This window comes from Rhopalosiphum maidis, chromosome 2 (genome assembly GCF_003676215.2).
Source record: "Rhopalosiphum maidis isolate BTI-1 chromosome 2, ASM367621v3, whole genome shotgun sequence".
Taxonomy (NCBI): domain Eukaryota; kingdom Metazoa; phylum Arthropoda; class Insecta; order Hemiptera; family Aphididae; genus Rhopalosiphum; species Rhopalosiphum maidis.
This window is the reverse complement of record NC_040878.1, coordinates 13974758-13997533: the sequence shown is the minus strand read 5'-3', so window position 1 is coordinate 13997533 and position 22776 is coordinate 13974758. Positions and strand designations below refer to the sequence as shown.

The following is a 22776-nucleotide window of genomic DNA, read 5'->3' as shown; positions in this document are numbered from 1 at the left end:
GTAACTATGAAATGTCGATAAATACTTAATATCTATATTAGTTCGGTGAGGTTGGATAACTATGTTTCTTGGATTTTTTTTTTCATGTGGATCGTCATATGAATATCATATAAATATATATAATTTTTGGCGATGGGATTTTCGATTTAATGATTCAATAATGTAATTTTTTTTATTTAAATCGTGCTTCGCACTTTATTCAGTTGTAATTTTCTTATTTTTATGACAATAAATCATGTCATGATTTTTTCTTTTCTTTTTTCGTATACAGAAACTACGACGAATACACCGACAGCCGGAGCCGTTGTTTTTATCCTATATAGGATACTTATGTGTTATAATGTTTTATAGTCCAAATGTCCCATGTATACGATGTGGGAAATAATTACTGGAGGTCAATTACCGTACGCCCGCCGTGTCAATTAGTCGAAATAGACTTTATAATAGATTTTAATTCGGCTGCATTAACCCCATGTGTATACATACAAAAATGATGCGCACATTGCAAGTATACCAGACAATATCAAGCGATATTACATGCGCGCACACACTATATACTAAACTAATAGTGCAGAATACCAAGCGTCTATACTATGATATATATTGTGTAGTATATTACACCGTGGACTTGTGTTGTAGTCGTAGTGTACGATGTAATTTTTTTTTCAACCCCTACAACACACGTGAACCCGCAGGCGTTAATCATTCCGGAGATAATAATAAATGACTGTGTTAACAAAGACCGTGACGATAGCGTATAAACGTCGCGTATAATCGAAAACGTTTATGTATAATGCTCGCAGACGTGTCCCGGACTCCCGATGTTCCAAGCGAGTTAGGATTTATCATAAACGTGTATACTAAATAGTCAAACACTGCAGTATAATTAACTATTTGATCGTAATAACGTCGTTTTTAAGAATTATCTGCAACAAACGTACCGAAGTAATACATAAATGGCCCCGTCGCATTCCCCTGATTTTTACCTAATAATCCTGCTTCTGTTATCCAATGAAACTTAAAGTAAATACCAAGGAAGTGCTTAAACTATCGGATAAAAATAGATAACTAATCTTTTCGAGCTAATAACGGTTTATAACTCAACAGAAAAACGACAGTTGTTCAAGTAAAATAAAATAAAAAATATGATATTGTATAATAATAAACATAATAATTTTTTAAGCATGCTCATCGTATTTTTATGTTAAAATTATACATAATATATTAAAATTAAAATTTTTTGAATTTTCAAGTGTACCTAGTTAAATACAATGTTTTTGAATACTTAGATTTTCACAACATTTATGGAGTATCTTGTGATGATACCAACTTTGGTTTTCCAAATGAAAATTTTTAATGTTGGTATCATAAAAGGATTCATTTTTAAATGTTGTGTAAAATCTAAGTATTAAAAATATTTTAGTTAACTCTTAAAAATTCTAAAAATTAATATTTTAATAAATATATAATTCAAACATAAAAAGATAGGTAAGGTATTACCGCTTTGCTGTACATTAGGTGTCGGTTAAGTCACTGTTATAGTAGTATTAAATTTGAATATAATATTATATATAAATACATATATCATACTATACAAAAAACGATTCTTAGCGGAAACGGTCTATCATCCTATATCAAGTGATAGTTTTTTGATAAAGTTATTAAAGTAATTTTTTACTTTTAATATAATAACAAATTGATATATTTTTTTTTCAAAAATATTCCAGTTTTTATTGTATTATTACTAACAATCAATTTACATAACACAGAGTTTAATAATATTTTTCTGTGAATACCGTAAAATAAAATAAATATATATTTATAGTATACTTATTATATACTTATTATAAATAAATAATATTTAAAAACAAAACAAAAATATTATATCGTATAGAAGAATTCATAATAATTTAAAATATATAAAAGTTTAGGTTTCCACGAATAATGTTTTTAAATTATAACAAAATAATAAACATATCGTTATGAAATAATGATATTATATTATTTTATTGTTTAAATAAGTAATTTTGTCCAAATTGAAACTTAAAATGTCTATAAAAAATAATATAATTGTCATTTTTATTTTTATTTTTTTAGATTTTATGGTTTGTGTATGCACTACTTATGACGGATATTGTATACAATTTTCAAAACATAGATACAAAAAAAAAGTTTTGATGAATTTTTAACTACAAAATAGTTAAAAATTTTAATTGTTACGAAATTTTTTAAAATCTTGCTTCAAATGTATATACGAAAAAAATTGTGCCAATGTATTTTCAATATATTTATGAACATTTAAGAATAATTAAGTTTTCGAAAATTTTAACCCAGTGAATAATTGTTATTGACATTTATAGAAAGAACACTAAAAAAATTGAAGATTTCTCATATCTATAAATAATTCAAAAAGTCGAAACATTTTGGAAATTTCATCGTATAATGAAAATGATAATATAAATATTTGGTGAAAATATCAAGTACCTATTTCTATTATTATTATTTTTTGAAATATAATGAAATATAAACAATTTTTTGAGGGAAAAACAATTATTTCACCATAACTTATCGTGCACTCATTCACAAAAGAAAAACACATTATAAAATCAGTACATTCATCGTTCCGCTAAGAATCTGAAATGGGGTGAGTATGCTTAAAAATTCACCCTGTATATTATGAGTTATGACAAACCACTATTAATCATATATTATATTTAGAACGGACTTGCAATGTTTATATTACTAGGATGACGTAAAAAAAAATTACATATATAGATAAATGTATAAATTATATATTATTATATACATAACATTAAAGTCTAACCGACGAAAAATAAAATGTTTATAATAAATGGTTTCCAGCATTGATGACGACACAGTTTTGTCACCGTATAGCACAATAACACGTGTCTGTTAATATTTGTATGTTATATGTATGTTTACTATGCGTAAACAAAAATATCACTGCAGCTGATTAAAAAAAAATTAAAAAATCGTCGGACATGACTATCAGACCATACACGTGATACTGCATCACATAGAGATTCCATACGTCAGTTCATATTGGTCATAAAGAATATTTTATGTGTTTGAAAATAATGTTCGTAAGTTAAATATGTTTAAAATAGTAAATTTATAAGTCTATAATTGTTGCTTATAAAATATAACGCCACGCGCACACACACACACACATACACACACATATATAAATCGGCTTATAGATATATTATTTTGTCCATTTAAATACAATTTCGTGTAGGAGGTTTTGATGTGCACTGAGTGTTAACTGACAAATATTTGACATTAGTCCTCCCTTCTAGGAGTTTAATAGAATTAAGATTATTTAGTTCCATTTTTTATATATTTTAAACAATAAGATACTGTCGAGTGTTGAGTTAAATCAAAATAAAATAAATAAATGTACACGCACATAAAATAGTACAAAATATAATTGAATATTGTGTATACTTAGTACCTTTAATACCTTTATATGTTAGATGTTAGGTATCTCAGTACTTATCTGTAGATAATTAATATAAAATAATAAAGATAATTTTATTTTTGATGTGAATTAATAGTAAAGAAAATAACACCCCGCGGAGTTAAGTTCTGGAGTTGTGTTAAACATTTAAGTTGTTTGTGTTTAAAAAAAAAAAAAATTAATTATAAATTATCATTAAAATTCGTATTTGAATCACCACGTATGGATAAATATAATTAGTATAATAATACAATAAATGTAAATTTATTTTTGACTCTACATTAATAATTTGTAATAATAATATGTCAGCATTTATACTGGAAAATAATGAACTCAAAATATAAATTAGATACGTTTAATTTTTAATTTTATATAGTATAATTATACGAGGTTATTTCAATTAAATTAAAATTATTCTTTATTATAATATTATATATTTATTTAGCGACAGAAAAAAGTTAAATCTCAAATTGACTGTCTACCGGAAATACGTGGGTTGATGCATGCACTAAAAAACTGTTCAATCTTTCTGTCTGTTATCTTCGTACTTTGCCGATACATTTATGATTTATTGAAAATTAATCAAATAAAAACAAAAATCTGTTGTTTACATCGTATTATACTGAGTACAAGATTTGGGTTATAAAGTAAATCATATGAGAAACTTACACAAAATGTTCTACGAGCACATATATTTTGATACAACATAAAGTGTATAGTCCTTTTTGCTATAATGTATTAAAATCGGTTTTATATTATAGAAATAAATTATTACATTCATAGTATAATTATTAGAGATTTTTGGAAGTGAAATATTTATTTATTTGTAAAAATATGCGTATAATTTTACATTTTCTAAGCTAGATAATCACAGAATTCTTTTCATTGTAGATTGAATCCACTAGCTTTGCTGAAGGTCTTTTGAATATTTGTGTACTTGCCTTCGTCTAATATTGTTTAGATGTGATTAAAATTATTCATGAAATATTTGATTATTTAAAATTATTACAAATTCACAATCTCAAATAATATTATTATTCTTGTCTAACCGAAATATCGACAGTATACCTGTTGCACAGTATTTAATATTACATTTATAACATCTTTAGAATAATATGCGTTATAATATGGCATACTTTTCTCTGTAATTTATACCTACTGTATATTATTTTATTAATTTCATATAAAAGTGTATCAGACATATTTGAATTAAAGAATGTTCAAGGTCTAAAAAAATCATATCATAAATTGATCTGATGTACATCAAGTAGTCTCCCAAAAATTATTTACTCTTGTTTACATTGTTTTATTTTATTTTAAATAGTAAAAATAATAAGAATAAAAAATATAATTAACTAAAAAAAAAATATTAAAAATAATAATAGAAATAATCATTAGGTGCAGTAATATAATAATGTAAAAATTAAATAATTGCTTTAATTGATATTAATTTAAAAAAATAAAATCTTCAAATTTGTTTATCTACTCCCGCAAAAATTGTTTATTTTCAAATGTTTTTTTTTATGGTTTTATTGTTTTGCTTCGTAATTTAATATATATATATATACTTGAATGTATCCCCAGAAAAGTGTCAATAAGAATAAAAATATTTGGATTTCTCGAATTAAAAAATGCATTTAATTTTGCCTAACCTTGTCGTCACCGGCTATATATATATATATATACAGTTAGATAACTTATCTATACGGACTTAATTCAAAGATATTAAGATAATAAACTGGACTCAATTCAAATTTCAAACACATAAAAGTAACATGGATTAAATTCAATGTTATTCGTATAATCAACATACATAAACTGCATGCATGCCGTATGCATAATAAAAATATTGGGTTCCTAATGAAGGGGTTTTATGGAAAGAACCGGGGTCCGGGACTGTCGACCTCTGCGTTGGATAAACACGCAACATAACATAGTACAGTAATCTATATAAATGGTACGTTCCACTTAATTGAAAACCATTTTATTTTAGTAGTATTGTGTAAACATTGTAAATGATGAGTATGTATATAAATTAAAAAATACTGCAGATATTAATTTTTGTTTTTAATCAAATTAATTTTAGGTCACGAATTGGATACATTATATATTCCTTATTTCTGTCGATAAATTTTAAATATTACATACATGTAAAAGTTTTTTTTTAGTTGTGGTAGACGAAAGACAAATTAAAACTAAGCTGATAAAAATTGTTTGAAAAATTAGTAAAACAAATCGACTAGACCACAACGTAGAATTTTACTATTCGAAAACTTTTGATGGGTGACATTTAGTTTAATGCAATTGTTGTGTTTCGGAAAATATCTCTGTGACTGTGGCATGCAATCCTGTTTTAAAAAGTACATAGATAACCTTGAATTTTAACAGTATGATATTAATGCATGTGTTATTATTATACTTATTTAATGACCAGCGCGTGCGTTATTATTTTCGAATCTTAACAAAGTTTTTATCCCCGGACTGGTTTCACACATTATTACACGTGAATTGATTCCAAATTGAGGTTTATAGCATTTATATCAATTTGTTATTTTTTAAACAAACGTATTATGTTATTGTATGTCTAGTTTAAAGTATATTTGATAGTTTTAGGTATACTAAAAATACTATACTATTTTTATCAGTAGTTATATTATAGAGGTTTTAATTAAAGTTTTTTTATCGATAAATTAGATATTTATAATTTCATAAAATTAGAAATAGAATGTTTTTCTAAAAATATATATAAGTATTAAATATATTTTTTTATTAATACGATTTAAAGTTTAGATGCTGTGCAAAGTAAAATGGCAAAGGATATCCTGAAAAACTTGTGCTCTACTTATGTATCTTATATGTAACCGTCCATTAGCTTAATAACTATAGTAAATACTAGCAGATTTATAATAAAATTGTAATATTTCAAATTTGAATCGATAAGTAATCGAATAGATTTTATTAATTTATATTTATTGTAAATTGTACACAGATTTAAATATCGTAAAAAAAAAAAACTCCGTAGTTAAAATAATATTATGAAAACAAATAAATAATACCTACTTATATTTTCTTTTTTTCTTTTACGTGGAATTGTTTGTGGTGAATTGTGATCAAATTTTATCCATATTTACAAAATAAACAAAAACGGCAAAATACAATTTTAATTTCTAAGTTCTTAATTGTATTAAACGAATTTTGTATTTTTAAAGTGATGTCTGAGGACATTTAGATACAAATGCAATTTGCATTTAAATCCACGCCTTATTATTATATTAAAATCACGGCGGACCACTTTGACTAGTCATGTTAATATTATATTAAATCATAATTCATTACTATATTAATAACAATTTAATTTCACATAATCAGGCCACACTATACAGTATATATTGAGAAACGTTACGGTGCAGCACATAATAAACGTTTTTGTGTAGGATCGTGTTTGACATTGTTAAACGTTCATTGAAACTATAATAATAAGTAGCGCAGTGTAATCGAAATTTCAAGTAAATAGGTAATTTAAAGAAGATTAATTATAATCGTTTTTAAAGCAATTTTGCGATGGTTTGTTGCGAATATAATAATATGGTATCACAGCAGAGTCTAGAAACCACTGATCAAAAATGCAAAATTATTATTATTAAATCGAGTTTTACCAAATCTATTCGTAGAATCCGCAAGTTTGTATACTTTTTCTTAAATTATTAAAATTTTCAAGCAACGTCAACAACACGTTATTGTCTAAAGGCACTATGCTAATTTCTGTTATTTTATCAACTACATATTACGCACAATATGTTTTCATTTAATTATTAACATTTTACGTTAGGGCAAAATATTAACGGTCATATTATGCATACCTCATATTCAAAAGAGCTAGGTAATTATTTCACCGTATACATAATAATGTCATTAAATTTTCTACGAACTTCGCGAACCAATAACTATGTATAAATCCTAGTCCTATGGTGACAAGTACACAATTTTCACTTTAACATCGAAATCATTTGTCCGCATATTATTACGGCCATTTAAAACGGAACAAAACTTTTTTATGGTTTTATGAAATATTAATGAGTAATGTCATTGCGGCTCGCGCTAACTCAAAAACCGTGTTACGACAATATTACTATGACTTTATTTTTCAATTACTTAGCCACACAAAGGAGTGAAAATCAATTAATGATCAATGCCATTGTGTATACTTTATTGTTGCAAAAATATCGTTTATTCGATATTGCTTTGAATTGGTTTCTTCTATCGGCGTGTAACTTGCATGAAAAACTTTTAATATTTAAATACATATATAGTGGAATATGAGAAATAAATTAAAAATGACATTGAGTACAACGACGACAATTTCAAATAAAAAAGAACATTACGATGTATATGAACTGTAGGTAATGAAAGTTCTTTTCAATAAAATCATATAATAGTTAGCGTAAATTTTAATTATATTAAATTTTACTGTGTCACATTTTCTTGGAAATTTATTTTTATTTTATTAAAATTGATCGTAAAAGTCATATACGTAGGTTATGCAGTTTCTTACTGTATTTTATTTCACATCGATTTCGATAGTAACTATACGTATGTCTAGAATAATATTATTTATTTATTTTATTTTTATCGAATCTGACTTAACTGAAATTATTATAAACAAGTCATAATTAAAAAAATTTGAATCACAAAGTAAATCCAGTTTAAACTTTAAGTTTTTTTTCTTAAATATGATTTTAATTTGTTCAAACTTTAAAAGACAAACAAATGGTTTGATGTTTAAATCAGTATAGTTTTCTTAAATCGAGTCCAAAAAATACTCACAATCATCGTAATACACGTGCATATAAAATATTTATAACTTCCACAGTATTCATATTATATTTGTTTAAATAAACTCAACTGTTTGAAACTTTAAATTTATAATAAATTTAGAATTTTTCAGATAATTGACCTCGATATGGTGGTTCTGGGAAAGATCACTACGTCAAAGTAGCAACGATGACTCATAATATGAAAAGTTTGACAAAGTATTTTTATATTATTAGGCCTAAAGTCTAGTGTTAATGAATATCTATAAGCACTGGTCGAAAATGGCTTACAATTATAATTAACGCGTGAATTTTTCAAAGAAGAGAAAATAGAGTTTAATTCTACTACCTTCGCATCAAACCTAAGAAGTGTTTTGGAAGAAATTTAATATACGAGTATAAAATGTTTATTAGAAAATACTAAAGAAAACTGATTTTGTGTTCATACTTCGAAGAAATAAGAAAGCGTTATAATACTCGTGCTAAGGTCCTTCAAAACGTCAGAAAAGAATGAAAAGTTTTTCGCCATATTGTTTGGAAATAACAAAACCAACACTATCTTGGTTGATTGATTAAAACCAATTTTTGTCTTAAAATAAGAGAACCAAGTAGACACGGAAATCACGGGGGAGGAGAGAAAAGTATGTAGTTCCAGACTGTGGGGGATATAAAAAAAACGACTCGTAGTGGTCAAAGAGCGACGTTAGCAAATACTTATATTAAAGGTGGTATGGCTGTTTCGCGTCTCTAAATGTAAAAAGTTAAAAAAAAACTAGGTTTAAGATTTTTTATGTATTATATTTGCTTAGTCGGTCAGCTAGTTTATTCTGCTTACCAGTTTTTGCTGTTCTATGTGACATATTAATATTATTATTAACTAATTGACTTTTTGTGTTTTAAATATTATACTACGCATTCATTATATATGCACACATTAGGTCAGGACGTACAAGAATACATATCATAATAGACTAGGTATGCATTATGTCAAATATTTTGAAAATAGCGGCTTATTAGTGAAATTGTAGTTTGTTTAACCTAGGCGTATACATTATGTTTATCAGTACCTATTCAGAAGTCACATATTTGAATGTAGGCGACGGTTACGTCATCCTTAAACGTAATTATTATTGATGAATTTACCGTGTACGTACAATGATACCAACACACTGCATACGCATTTTGTAAAAGGTGTTTGGTGGAATTATATTTAATTTTAGAGTCCTAGCTTACCGAAATTAAAAAATTAAACACCAGCAAGTAGTGACGCTAGATGCTTTGTGGTGGTGGCGGGCGTCTCCGCGCAATGAGCATACAACCGGATAACTATTGCATTATTACAAAATAAAAAAATTAAATAAAATAGAAGTATCTCACCAGTACAGTGTATGCATTCCTCCAAAAAGACAAAAAGTATATAGTATATAATATCCACTGTACGCGTGTATAAATTGTATATATTATTATAAATTATACATAATAAAGTGTTTATTCAGAAACGTGACGAGCATAATGGATACGTGACCGAATATATAGGACCCGAATTATAAAAATCCATTTTTATATTTTATTGAAAGTTTTTTTGTTTAATATCGATTTCAAAATGTAAAAATAATAAATTAGACAATTCGAAATGCACGTGTATTGAATATTATGTATAACTATACAAGTATATTTTTGCACTTACAACATATTTTGATTGAGTTGTTTTGAAAATGACTAAAATCTGGTAGAAGTAGTTAGTACGATTGCATCATAAACATAATATTATATATGTATAATATAGGTAGTAGGTACCAAGTATCCGCGTTCCACGCGTATTTAGTATACACTTAATATTATTACACGGACAATGTGCGAAGGAGGCCTCACAAAATAATATTCCAACGAGTATTACAATAACATCATAATTTATATTAAGTAAATTAATGATAATAATGATTATCCATAGTTTGGAAATTGAGTTGTGAGAAAGTGTGAGTTTGAGTAGCACGATGACGTTAAGGTATGGATGACGTGAAATATAAAGATAATTTAAACGGTTCTATCAACGCAACCCTCGAGGCGATCAGGACGATGATGTCGACCTCTAAGCGAAAGTCAATAAACTCGCACGCGATAGGTAAGTACTCGAAGTCTTTAACAAACATTAAAAACAATTAGTACCTACCTAGTATGTTTTATACAATTTTATAATCTAAAATACATATTTATTTTTTTATATTATCCGATGTTACATCTACGTAATAAGATAAGTGATCCGTGCTCGCATTTATAATTGTATACATTATACGAATCGAAAATATTATATAATATATGCGGTGGTTGGAAGTAATGAACAGTTTTAGCGTTTAACAAGATTAACGTAATAATTTCCCGCTGTGTATAACGTAAGTTTCGCTACTTTTTACAAGCATTTACCGTTTTTAACAAATTAAATACAATATATCAGTCTTAATACTAGAATAAATAATAATATTTTTAAAGTTTAAAAAGAACTGTATACATCGCCTGATACAATAATTGAAATTCAATCCCTGCTATTGCCCATTATGTAAGCATAACTTTTGTTTAAAAAATAAATAAATATATATTACGTTTTTGTAAACACAAGCAGATTTAACAAGCTCACTTGAGATTTTTTTTTGAACCTGGGGGCATAATATAGACATTAGTCTAAAAATAATAAAAAAAAAAGAAGGCCTTTACAGTATTATACATGCTAGTTTTTATCTTTCGACCACTAATTATTATTTGTATTTATGTTGTATAGACTAGAGCAGAGCTTGTAATCGAAATGAAAATTAACAATTTTAATTTCAATTTTACTTATCGATATTTTTTTCTGATTTAAATCTAAAATAATGTACGAGTATTAATTTTAATATTTTATTACTTTATGCATTTATACTGTTGCGCAATACTGAATTAATAGTTTTATGATTTATTGGTAAAACTTTAACATCATTTTTATTTTTTTTATTTAAGATTCTAATTTTGATATGTACGAGAAAATTATTGTCGTTCGTGCATTTCATATTATTCGTCGTTTTGTGCGGCTATGAAACGGGCCAAAGAAAACTAAATATTATTAATTATTAATTATAGTAATTACCTGCTACAGATGTATAATATTATATTTCTATTAGCTGTTATTAAATTGTAAATTGAAATTATTAATTATTTTTAGTTTTAAATTGATTTGTATATATAAACTATAGACCGATTATTATCGATTTTGTTATTTATTATTTTTAATAAAACATTTTGAATATCATAAAAAACAAATTTTAATTTGGAAATTAATTTTAATTTTTTGATGTTTTTTAAACGATTTTAAATCTATTTCAAGCCCTAGTTTTGGCACGCACCTGCGAGTAAGGCAACAACCGGCATACGAAATCGCCAAACGGCCAGTCGGGCCGGACACGGACGTAGGCTAGCGCCGGCGTGGTGACGGCGAACAGTAGGTCGGCCACGGTGAGGTTGAGCAGGAAACAGTTGGTGACGGTGCGCATCTCCCGGTATCTGAGCACCGCCCAGGCGATGGATACGTTGGCCACGACGGACGCGGCGAATATTACCATGAACACTGTCACCTCGACAGCCGACTCGGCCTGCTCGTCGCCGAACTCCGAGTAGAACGTGAAAAAATACCTTGGACCCCATCCGCCCGTTGTGTCATTGCCCATCAGGTACGACGTGTTGAACAAACTCATTTTGTGCGCCGAACTACTGTTAGTCTTCGAGTACGTTGACCGTTATAGTTTGTACAAAGGTGCCGCCGCTGCTGCTTCTTGGTGATAACCAGGAAAGTCACCGCAGTCGCACATCTATGCAATAAAATCATTACAACCGTATTATTACACCGGGTGGTCACAAATATTTTCTACTGTTTCAACTGAAAACGATCTTAAAATAAAATAAGAAAAATCGTCTAAATCTATAGACCTTAATAATAATATATAGGTACATTATACACATAGTTGATTATTATTTATAGATACAATATAAATATTATTTAATCTACGATACCACTTTACAGTTATAGTGTTGCAATCTATTATTTAAATATTAAAAATCAATATAATATGGTATTCAGGTAAAAAAATATCGTTGGGAAGGATCGTTCTCCACATCCTCTCCACAGCGTACGCCACTGATAATATATATGCACGAGGTGATAAGATGGTGGAGAGGAGTATTTCGTTAGATGGACACCATATGTTGGTATGACGTTGTAAGTATATTTATGAACTCGTATAAATTGTACGAATCCCATGGACATCTTCCTCGTATTTAAGGGAGAGAGAGCAATATAGGGGGGATCGTACTAGGTACCTTGAATTTGTGTACATTTTTCTTCAGTTATTGAAGAGTGAAAAATAAAAATATATATTATTATACATTAATAAAATATAGTAAAATCAAATCTATAAAAGTACATAACAAATTATGATTTCACGGTTAAAATCAAAAAAATATTATAAATTATTATCTATTAACACAAAAATAACTGCGTATTTACAGAATTATAAAAATAATTATACATTTTTTAAAGATCCAATGCCGATTGCATGGAATATTAATAATGGCTAAACATTTAATGTATCAACAGTGATGTACATATTGAAAAAAATGCTTCGGTTAAGATACGAATAAACATGTTATTAATAATGTTTATTATATGTTATATTGTTGTAATATCGATGCATTTTCAATTTTTTTTTTACATAAATCTATAGTGTACATAGAGGTTTTTAATAATTTTCTGAACTATTATACTTTAAAATAAATAGGTAATGAATAAAATACACGTGAAAAAGTATTTCGGAGAAGTATCGTAAGCTGCAGGGATAATCAAAAGGTGAAAACTATAATATTTTTGTACGAATAAAACAATATACTTTTGTATGATATTTATATTCATATTTTTAATTTTTGTGTTGAGTAAAATGTGATTTATTTATGAACACACGCATCACACATGACATATAGATATCATTTATACGAACTGCCAAACAAAAGCTGAGTGGAAGAAGTTCAATTAGTATAAGTTATAAAGGTATATTTGAAATGATAATTAATAGTTTATATATTTGAGTATGCCCATGTTGTTTATTTATGCACTGTCATAAAGTCTGGAAAAATATTTGAATTTATGAACGTGAAGTTAATTTTTGATTGGCTTTTTCATGCCATCTTATTAATCCTTTGAAATTGTGAAACATATACATTTTTAAACACCTAACCCGGGATGAGTATATAAATATAGTTTGATACAAATGAAATATTATATAAATGATAAAATAAATTGTGTGTATAATTAATTTTTTTGGAAGTGAAGTTTCAAAAGTTTTATAAATCCTTCTTAGAAATTCAGTTCATTAGGTAGGTAACTAAATTTGTGTAATACCTGTAGGCTATTTTGAGAACTTTTCAGTAGTTTTCAAGAAAATATTCATAAACACTACAAACCAAGATCGTATGAAAAATCGGATAATTCACATTAAATTTGTGTGTCTTTTTTTTTTAAATTAATTTTTTTCCAATTTGTATTTTTCCTTGTGGCATTTGTAGAACTGAAGACAGATATTTAATTTTTAAAAACACCTTTATTCATATTATAAGCATAGGGATAAAATATGAATAGTAATAATAAATAATTTTGAATTATTTGTAAACTATGTATAATAATTGTGATAGGTAGTAGGTACCTATACTTAAAGCATGAGCTTAAATAATTTTTAAATTAAAATGTCAATTAAGACAAATATTTTGTTATTTTGAGTAAATATCAATATATGTCTCTTATAACTGATTTATTGCTGCCTAATTGTAGTTTAAGTTTCTTATCGATTGATGATTATTCAAAAGTATTGGTTTGCAGAGACATTATTTTTTATAAATATTGACTAAGAAATAATATACTAAACATTATCTTTGTTTGGAAAATTAAATTCATTGAACTACATCACCATTATATCAAATTTGGTGATTCATAAGGATAAATAAGAAAATTAACTGTATACAAAAAATTATTATATGGTATAATAAGACCTCATAATTTCATATTTATTTTAATGTGAAAATAATAACGGTTTATTTTTTGACTGCATACGAGTATATAAGAAAATAATATTGTTACATAAAGTATTTTTAAATGTAAAAATCACGAGGATATTAAACTGTTAACTATTGAGGTGCAAAGTGAATTCAAGTATAAAATTAGCTTCATTAATTTAGTTGTACCCAATATATTTTAATATTTAATTAAAATGCTTGAGTTCTAGGAGAGAGAAAACTTATTTATAATTGATAAGTCAACGTCAACAATATATTTTTACCGACAATGAATTAAAAATATTTGTTTATCATTAGGTATTATTAGTATTTAGTTACCTACTTTATAAATTAGAAAATAAAAAATAAATTAGAGACATAATATTTGAAAATCCATAAAAAAAAAAAAGGTAATATGTGATTTTGTTTTTCAATGAATACAAATATGTAATAATATAATAGGTATTTACTTTTTATACAATTTTTGTTTTATTGATGGGTATTAAAAAGTTTAGTTTTAAAATAAATCTATTCAATAAAAAAACTGTTAAACGAAACCAAAAACAGTTCAAGATTTGGACATAAATATTTTTATATAGGCATAGAGATAAAATACAAATGTATTAAAAAAATAAACAATATATTTATTTTTTTAAAACCATCTAAAAATGTTTAATACAATATCGTATTTATTTGTGATAGATCACATTTGCAATTGAATTATTAGACAAATTAAAAAAATCATAATAATAATAATAGTAAATAGCTACCTACGGCATTTCATATCCATAGGTTGTTATGAACAATAAATACATTTAAAGAAATAAATAAAAAAGGGCTGAGATATGATAATAATATAGTACACTATAAACTGACACTAGGTATTGCCAAGTGGTGTGGTCAGAATAAGTCTGCAATAAATAATTTAATATTTTAAAATATTACTTAAGTATCCTTATAAAGTTACAATACTAAATCGATTTGTGCACATAATTGTATATTATATTAATAAGACGGACAGGTGTTCAAGAAAAATCTAATACTTAAAACTTATTCGCAATTGTTAAATAATATAATTACTTTTCGTTACAGGACAATGAAATAATTAATATACATTTTAAAACAGTAAGATATTGTGATAAAATATGGTTTCCAGATATATCTTAGAAAACGGAGGTTAGTACCCAATAAAATATTTACATAGATACACAAAAATCTTAAATATTGTTTGTCGCACACGACACAGCCATTAATGTACGACGCGTGGAATATTTAACACTTTTAACTGTTCTAAACGTGCTAACAGTTCAAATACACATTACTATTTTTAACACGATATTATTTTATCGCCCATACGTAATATTAGTATTGTTTAAGTTTAGAAAAATTAAATAAGAGAAAAAATATATAATAAAATAAAAATAGTCTAATATACTAACAAATCTCTTTAGCTTTACAAAACATATAATATTATAAACGTTATATTATATTCACGAAATATACCAAGTACCTATATATTATATTGTACACGATACTATTCGGCCAGTGATACTTTGTTTTTGATGTACCTATAGGATTTATTCAACGACTTAACCTAATATGTTTTTTTACTTAAGTATTCAACATTTTAATGTATAAGTCTGTATTTTTGAATTAATTATATATAGTAATTATGTAAAATAAAATAATTCAATTTCTTAATAGTCATTGTACATAAGATACAATTAAAATAGCATATCTATGTTTATTGCCTTGCTTATAAGTATTTTAAGTTTTGAAAAATGGCTCTTTCTTGACTTGCGGTTTTCAGGGTAACAAAATGGTGATGAAGATGTGCATGACATTGCATTTCATTATAAATCATTTTCGTCGACCACTATCTCTAAAAATATAACGATTAAAGATTTTTGTTTTACACTTCTTCTCAATTTTACTTAAACGAATGTAAAAATCTAATTTAATACCAAGAATATTTTTTTTTTAGAAAGTAGTTTGTTGTGTACTTTATTAAAATACATTTATAATATTTGAAGGCTTTTATAGGTATATATGTATATTTTTTTAACAATGAAAACTGTATAGTGCTTTTAGAATTAAAATGTAAATATTTTTGTTGGGTTATAAAATCAATACAATACTAATTGACATAACATTTTGAATTTATTCAATAAATTGGATGTGGCTAAATAAAAATAAGCAATGGATACATTTTTTATATAAACGATTAGTAGTTTATATAATATCTACATTATTTAAGTGCGAAGTATTGAGATATAATATGGGTACCAGTTACATAAGAAGTTGTATTGTGCCAATTGTATACAAACCTTATAACTATAAACGTAAATTAAAAAAAAAAAAAAAATCTAATTAAGTAATAAAACATAATTTATCATAGGTATTGATAATATGGGAATTTTAAAAAACAAATTAAGTAATAGGTAACTAGGAAAAGACAATATAGTAAGATGGGCACTTACAAGAAGATTACTTACGATTAAAGATTTTGAACATTAGTGAAGTATTATAATGCATGTTTTATGAGTAACCTTGTACTAAATATCCATGTCTTGGTTATAAAAATTGAAAATGTATTGAAGCAATAAAAAAACTAATGAAAACGTAAAATATTCAAAACTAAATATTACATAAGTGGTCTGTATTTTTTCAATAATATTTCAGTTCTATATAGGTACCTAATTGATGATTTTTTTTTCAAAATTTTTATTTGTTTTTTTTCTTGTGTATAATAATATCGCCAGGATTATCAACACTTCTTAAATGTTTAATATTTCAGCCAACTAACTTGTCAAACTAATAGATAGTTTCACGTCAAACATTTGTTACACTCGTTTTAGTAGACATGAGAAAGGTCAGTATAAAACATTATGAAATAGTTATGATGTTATAACATACAATGATTAAAATACATTACAGGGGGTCCCAAAAAGAACGCTTTTTTTAAATTGGTTGCAAATTTTTTTGTTTTTATGTTTGCTACATTGTTTTCATAATTTTTTAAATTTATTATCGTCTATCATTCGGGTTTGTTGTTGTGTAATCAGTTTTTGTCAAATGTCACCGTGGACAGAATTTAAATTAAAACACGTGTGTTGGTTGTTAAGAACTTTTACCAAACTAACGAAAGTGGTGCGGAGACTTTCGTATCTTACTCTGATGGGATGCTGTTCCAAATGTGTCATAAATGCGTTGGCTAATAAAAAATTCGAAAAAACTGGTTCGATTGTTAATCTCAAAAGCCCCGGTTAGGTTAAGGCGTCCTCCTGAAACTCACCAGAGAAAACTGAAAGGCAGTTATTGTTAATTTTCTCGACCTGTAAACAAACTAGTGGAGAACAACACCGAATAATATTATTTTTTTTATACATAAACCGGATTTTATACTGTAACTGTATATATTTTTTTTCTGTAATATTTTGAAAAATAAAATGTTTTTTTTTTTTAGCTTATTTAAAAACAGCGTTCATTTTGGGACACCCTATTTTATATAATACAAATAATGTTTGTTTGCATTTTATTAATACAATCAAAAATAATGTCATTTTTATTAATTGATAATATTCTACGACTGATTAGAATATTGATATTTATTTTATTGCACATTTAACGACCTTCTGCAAACAGGAATCACATTTTTCAATAATTTTAAATAGTGCAATTATTCAGTGTAATTATTAATTTAAATTTAATAAAATTCAAAATGTCAAGAATTTAATTTTTAGATTATGTCCTATATATAAATTATACTGCCATTTGATTGAAGTATATCTCGACAGATTATATTATAAAAATATAAACCAAGTCAACTTTAAGCAGTAAAATAAATCATGTGTGAAATAAAAACTTGATAAATTTGCCACAAAACAAGCTTGTCAGTTGAAGAACTCGTGTTAATTCTAGTGACAGTTATTCATTGAGTTTTAGTATTTAACTCGTGTTTAATGTTTCTATAACAAGTTTAAGAAACCAATACGTAAAAAAAAAATATTTGGCAACTTTTTTGTTTTAAATAACTATTGTTATTTTAAAATTACGTTGAAGAGTTGATTATTATTACTTATTGATTCGTATGAAACTTTTATAAATTTAAACAGAAACTATTGTTAGATCACATGTTATTCACAATGGTTTTTCGATGCTTATTTCAGCAAAAATTATATTATAATATTTCAGTTGTCACTAAAACAATAATATTGATAATTTTAGTAGACAAGTGTGTAAAAAACTAATGAAATATCATAAATCTGTGTAAGAAGGTACAACAATAAAAAATTCTATGTTCACACACGTATTATGTAATAATAAATAATAACTTCTCTCTAATTTCACTCATTGTGATAAGATATTATTGAAATTAAAGTATAATTAACCTATTAAAATAATTATTTAATATTTTAATATTTTAGTATTAGTATTTTGTTGGAATGGCTTTGATTAATATTTTAATTTATATTTTTTTCAGTAACCTATTTATAATTATAAATAATTTTCATAAAAATAAAAATATTGAAAAATCCAGTCAAAACTCATATTATGTTTTTTTTTTTTTTTTTATAGCTATTAGGATAGATTTTAATATTTTAAGTTCATCAATGTAATCACAATAAGTGAAATACAGAGAGAAGTTGTAATTATATTACTGCACATGGTAACATTAAGAAAAAATTATACTGGTATTATTCGCTCTTAACATGTATACGCAATATTCTAATCATTATTATAAATTACTGAGAAAAGATTAGCTCTGTAACTAGGGAGTTCGAATAAAGATGTGTCATATGTGTGTGTGCGTGTATTTTTTATTTTTTTTTGACAGATTATTGAAGTGTTCACGTATGGAATGTGTTTTAGTATGCTCTATTAGTTTATTGTAAATATTTTGAAATGTAAAATTACAATATTTGTTTAATGAATAGATATATTAACATACCAAATTCAAATAAATAGGAAAATATTAATAAATATAAACATAACGTAACATAATGCTATTACCTAGGTACTCCGAGCGATTTATAATGAGTCATAAGGATTTAAAATGAGTCATAAGGATTTATAAAGAGTTACAAAACGTTTTGTTTCGGTTATACGCAGCAATATAATTTAAGTGGATGGTACCTATATAGTATTGAATACATAATACTTTCTAATGGAATAATCTGATCGAATTACTTGCTTAAGAACAATGTATAATATGTAATCGTTCAAAATATAAAATATGAAATATATATATAAATATCGAACGTAAAATTTGTTTATTGAAATTATTGAATGATAACTTATGATTGTTTCTATAGAATGACAAAAAAAAAAAAACGAATTATATTATAATCTGTATTAGAAAATGGGGAAGTCTCTATGCATTGTTATACAGTTTGAGTTTACCTTGCCAAAGTAGTGAATGTGTTAAATTTGAATTAAACCATAAATCAATTTAGACGAGATGCAATTTTAAGCAAAGACAAGTGAATCAGCAACTATTTCTAATAATATTCTTTAATTTATTCGTATTTCTATTAGTAATTTATTGTTATTTATATTATATTATTCATGCTCTATATTGAACTAATTTTTGTCAATAATGTTGCATATATCATTGTTATTAACTTAAATATAAAGTTATAAGTCAATAGTTAAAAACTACCTACGTAATTACGGTAGAATAATGAGAATAGTTCGTGATATAAATAGCAAAAAGTTAGTTCTATCTAATATCTAAAATATTATTCGGAATACACATAATTATCAATGTTTTATTTTTTATTATTTTGTATCAGAATAATGGGCACATAATATTACACATTTTAATAGATTTCTTCGTTTATTGTTTCTATAATTTACCACATAACTTATTCGAATATCTTATTATACTTTGAATTCTATAATACCTTTTTTTCATTTCAGCATATATTACTATTTTAATTGAAAATTAAACACTATTGTTATAAATAAAATTGTTTATTTTTTAATGTTTATAATAATACTATGACCGTAAAATATTATAATTGGGGTGAGACAATCGCGTCCCTCTGATCGTTTAGTCATAAGCTTACGGATAACAAAAAACATCTTTAAGTTACCGTAAGAGCTTCTGATAGCATTATATAAAGATGGTAAGAAAATACATTTCTGAGAAATTTAAAAACCTAAACTAAAAAACGTTAATTTGTTTGTTATTATATTTGTTATGAATTTACATCTAACACGTTATTGTAATAATATTGAGAACGACTTCGAGGAGATGAAAACATATTACCTATAATATTGTGTTCACATATACCCACAGCTGTATTTTAAATAAATACTTTTATTGATTTTATCGAATGTCGAGTAATGCTCTTTTCACATAAATTGTATATAGGCTTATGTGAAAAAAAATTTGGAATTGTAAACATACACGAACTCGAATATAGTAATCCCCAGAGTTTTCTGTTACGTCCAATTTGAGCGATCCTTTGCAAATATTTGCTTGTATTCGTTTGGTACAGGATATTTATGCAGAAATATCATAAGTTTTTGATCTCGAACTCGATTGAATTGTATGGTATATAAAACGTAATCAAACACGCGTTTTGTAAATACCCACACAGTCATACGATTATATACGAACTAGCAATATTATTTTTGTAGATTTGCGGCTATACAATTTATATAATACAGTGAAACCCATCGTAACGGACGTTTCTAGGTATCAGATTTCTCCGAATAGTGAATATATTTTTTGCGAGAATACCCGTTATTCAAAGGTATCACTGTATGTTGTTCGAGAGATGAAGGTAAACAATTAATCGAAACTTTAACCCCTTCGCCGACTAACAAAATAAGTATCAACAATATTTTTTTAGTATTTATGGCTGGAATAAGATTATTTTAACAGTAAATAAATACCTATATTTTAAATAATTTAACTATGTACGTATCTATACTTTTCAATATTAAAAAAAAAAAATGTCAGAAGTGTGAAGATATGCACCGTTTATCACCCCAGAATACATAAATTATTATGATGTACTCACAGAATTTCGCATGCCAACCTAATCAAAACGAGCACAGAGGAGGAAAAAAAATAACAGTAACGGTGGCTGGCAAATCGTTCACATTTCGTCGTCGGTCGAACGCTCGATCGTGTATGGTAAATTATTGTAAATATTATCGTCCAATAATCTAATTTATTAATAATGTATTGTTTATTTCGTACGCGGCAAATTTCACGGTTACGGACTGTCGGGACGAGTAACACGCGCAACGACATGCACAACGGACAAGCGTGTGGACGTAACTCTGGCAGCGCGTCCGCGTGTGACTCGCCGACGATGTTTGCGGATTAACGCCACTGTGTCGCCCCACCCCTACCGCCTAGACGTCACGTGCGCGCGCTGTACGGTAATGTGCTTAAACGATATTATATCTCCGTAATCGACCGAACCGATCATCGTAAAATAATATTTAAATTACCAAATTTACTTCAAACCTATAATCACGTTTTTATTGGGTAAGAGTCAATATTGTAGACGGAAATAATTACGCGGTAGTTGTTGAGTGAAATATTGCGTAGACCATATAAAACAAGTCAATCTCACTGCACTGCAGCTTGTGCGTTTATTAGTCAAACTTATATAGTTTGTGGAGATAATATTATAAACGATTTTTTGAAAAATCGATCGCATTTTTATAAGTTATACATTTTTTTTAACGCGTATTTTCTATATACATTTGAATGTTTGCGTTCGGGATAAGGGCTGATGTCATAGATCCACAACATATTGATAGTGACCGAACTAAACTAATCAAGTATTTTACCACTTTTACATAAATCCATGGTTGTTATTTCACGAATAGTGTTATTACATAGTCGAAATATTTGCAAAAGTGACACTAAAACAATGTGTTATATAAATTATAGGTAGGTGCATTCTGTGGCCAGAATACCATATATTTGTCGACTCAGTTACCGGCTATCGTGTTTGGAACGTTAAAAATGACTACCGATATTATAAGCGATGTATGCACGTCAAGTTCTTACGTCGTGATTTAAGAGTATCAGTCTAAAATATGAATAACGAAATATTATCGAGTTCAATGTGTGTTTAAACACTTACGTTATAGAAACTAAAATACGTTATAATAGACTAAACAAATTTCTAGACCACACTTAATTACGTGTTTTAAAATGTTTATAAATAAATGATATTAATAATAATTTTTCAACCTTATAATATATAATATCCGTTTTGATTTATAGAATAAAATTATCGTATTGTTTATCAAAAGTGTATATATAATAGATACAACACTGTAACAATCATAGGTATAATATTATGTTGTATGACGTACGAATAGGTATAGCCGGTATAGGTAAATTATATATTGATATATTATGTAGAAAATATCAAAAAAGGTTAC

General features: G+C 26.3%; 1 protein-coding gene across 2 annotated transcripts in view; it reads right to left on the bottom strand.

Moving 5' to 3' along the window:
- LOC113552082 (kappa-type opioid receptor-like) overlaps positions 1-21657 on the bottom strand; it is a 46467-nt gene extending 24810 nt beyond the window's left edge. Inside the window, exons 1-2 of one of the 2 annotated variants that reach the window (XM_026954762.1) lie at positions 21390-21657; positions 11664-12125 (exon numbers count right to left, since the gene is read on the bottom strand). In XM_026954762.1, the coding sequence (XP_026810563.1) occupies positions 11664-12011 (348 nt within the window). In that variant the 5' untranslated portion in view covers positions 12012-12125; positions 21390-21657. Of the gene's footprint in view, positions 1-11663; positions 12126-21389 lie in introns of those variants that run through there. The other variant, XM_026954761.1, reaches the window with a different exon arrangement.
- Between the last annotated feature and the right edge of the window lie 1119 nt (positions 21658-22776).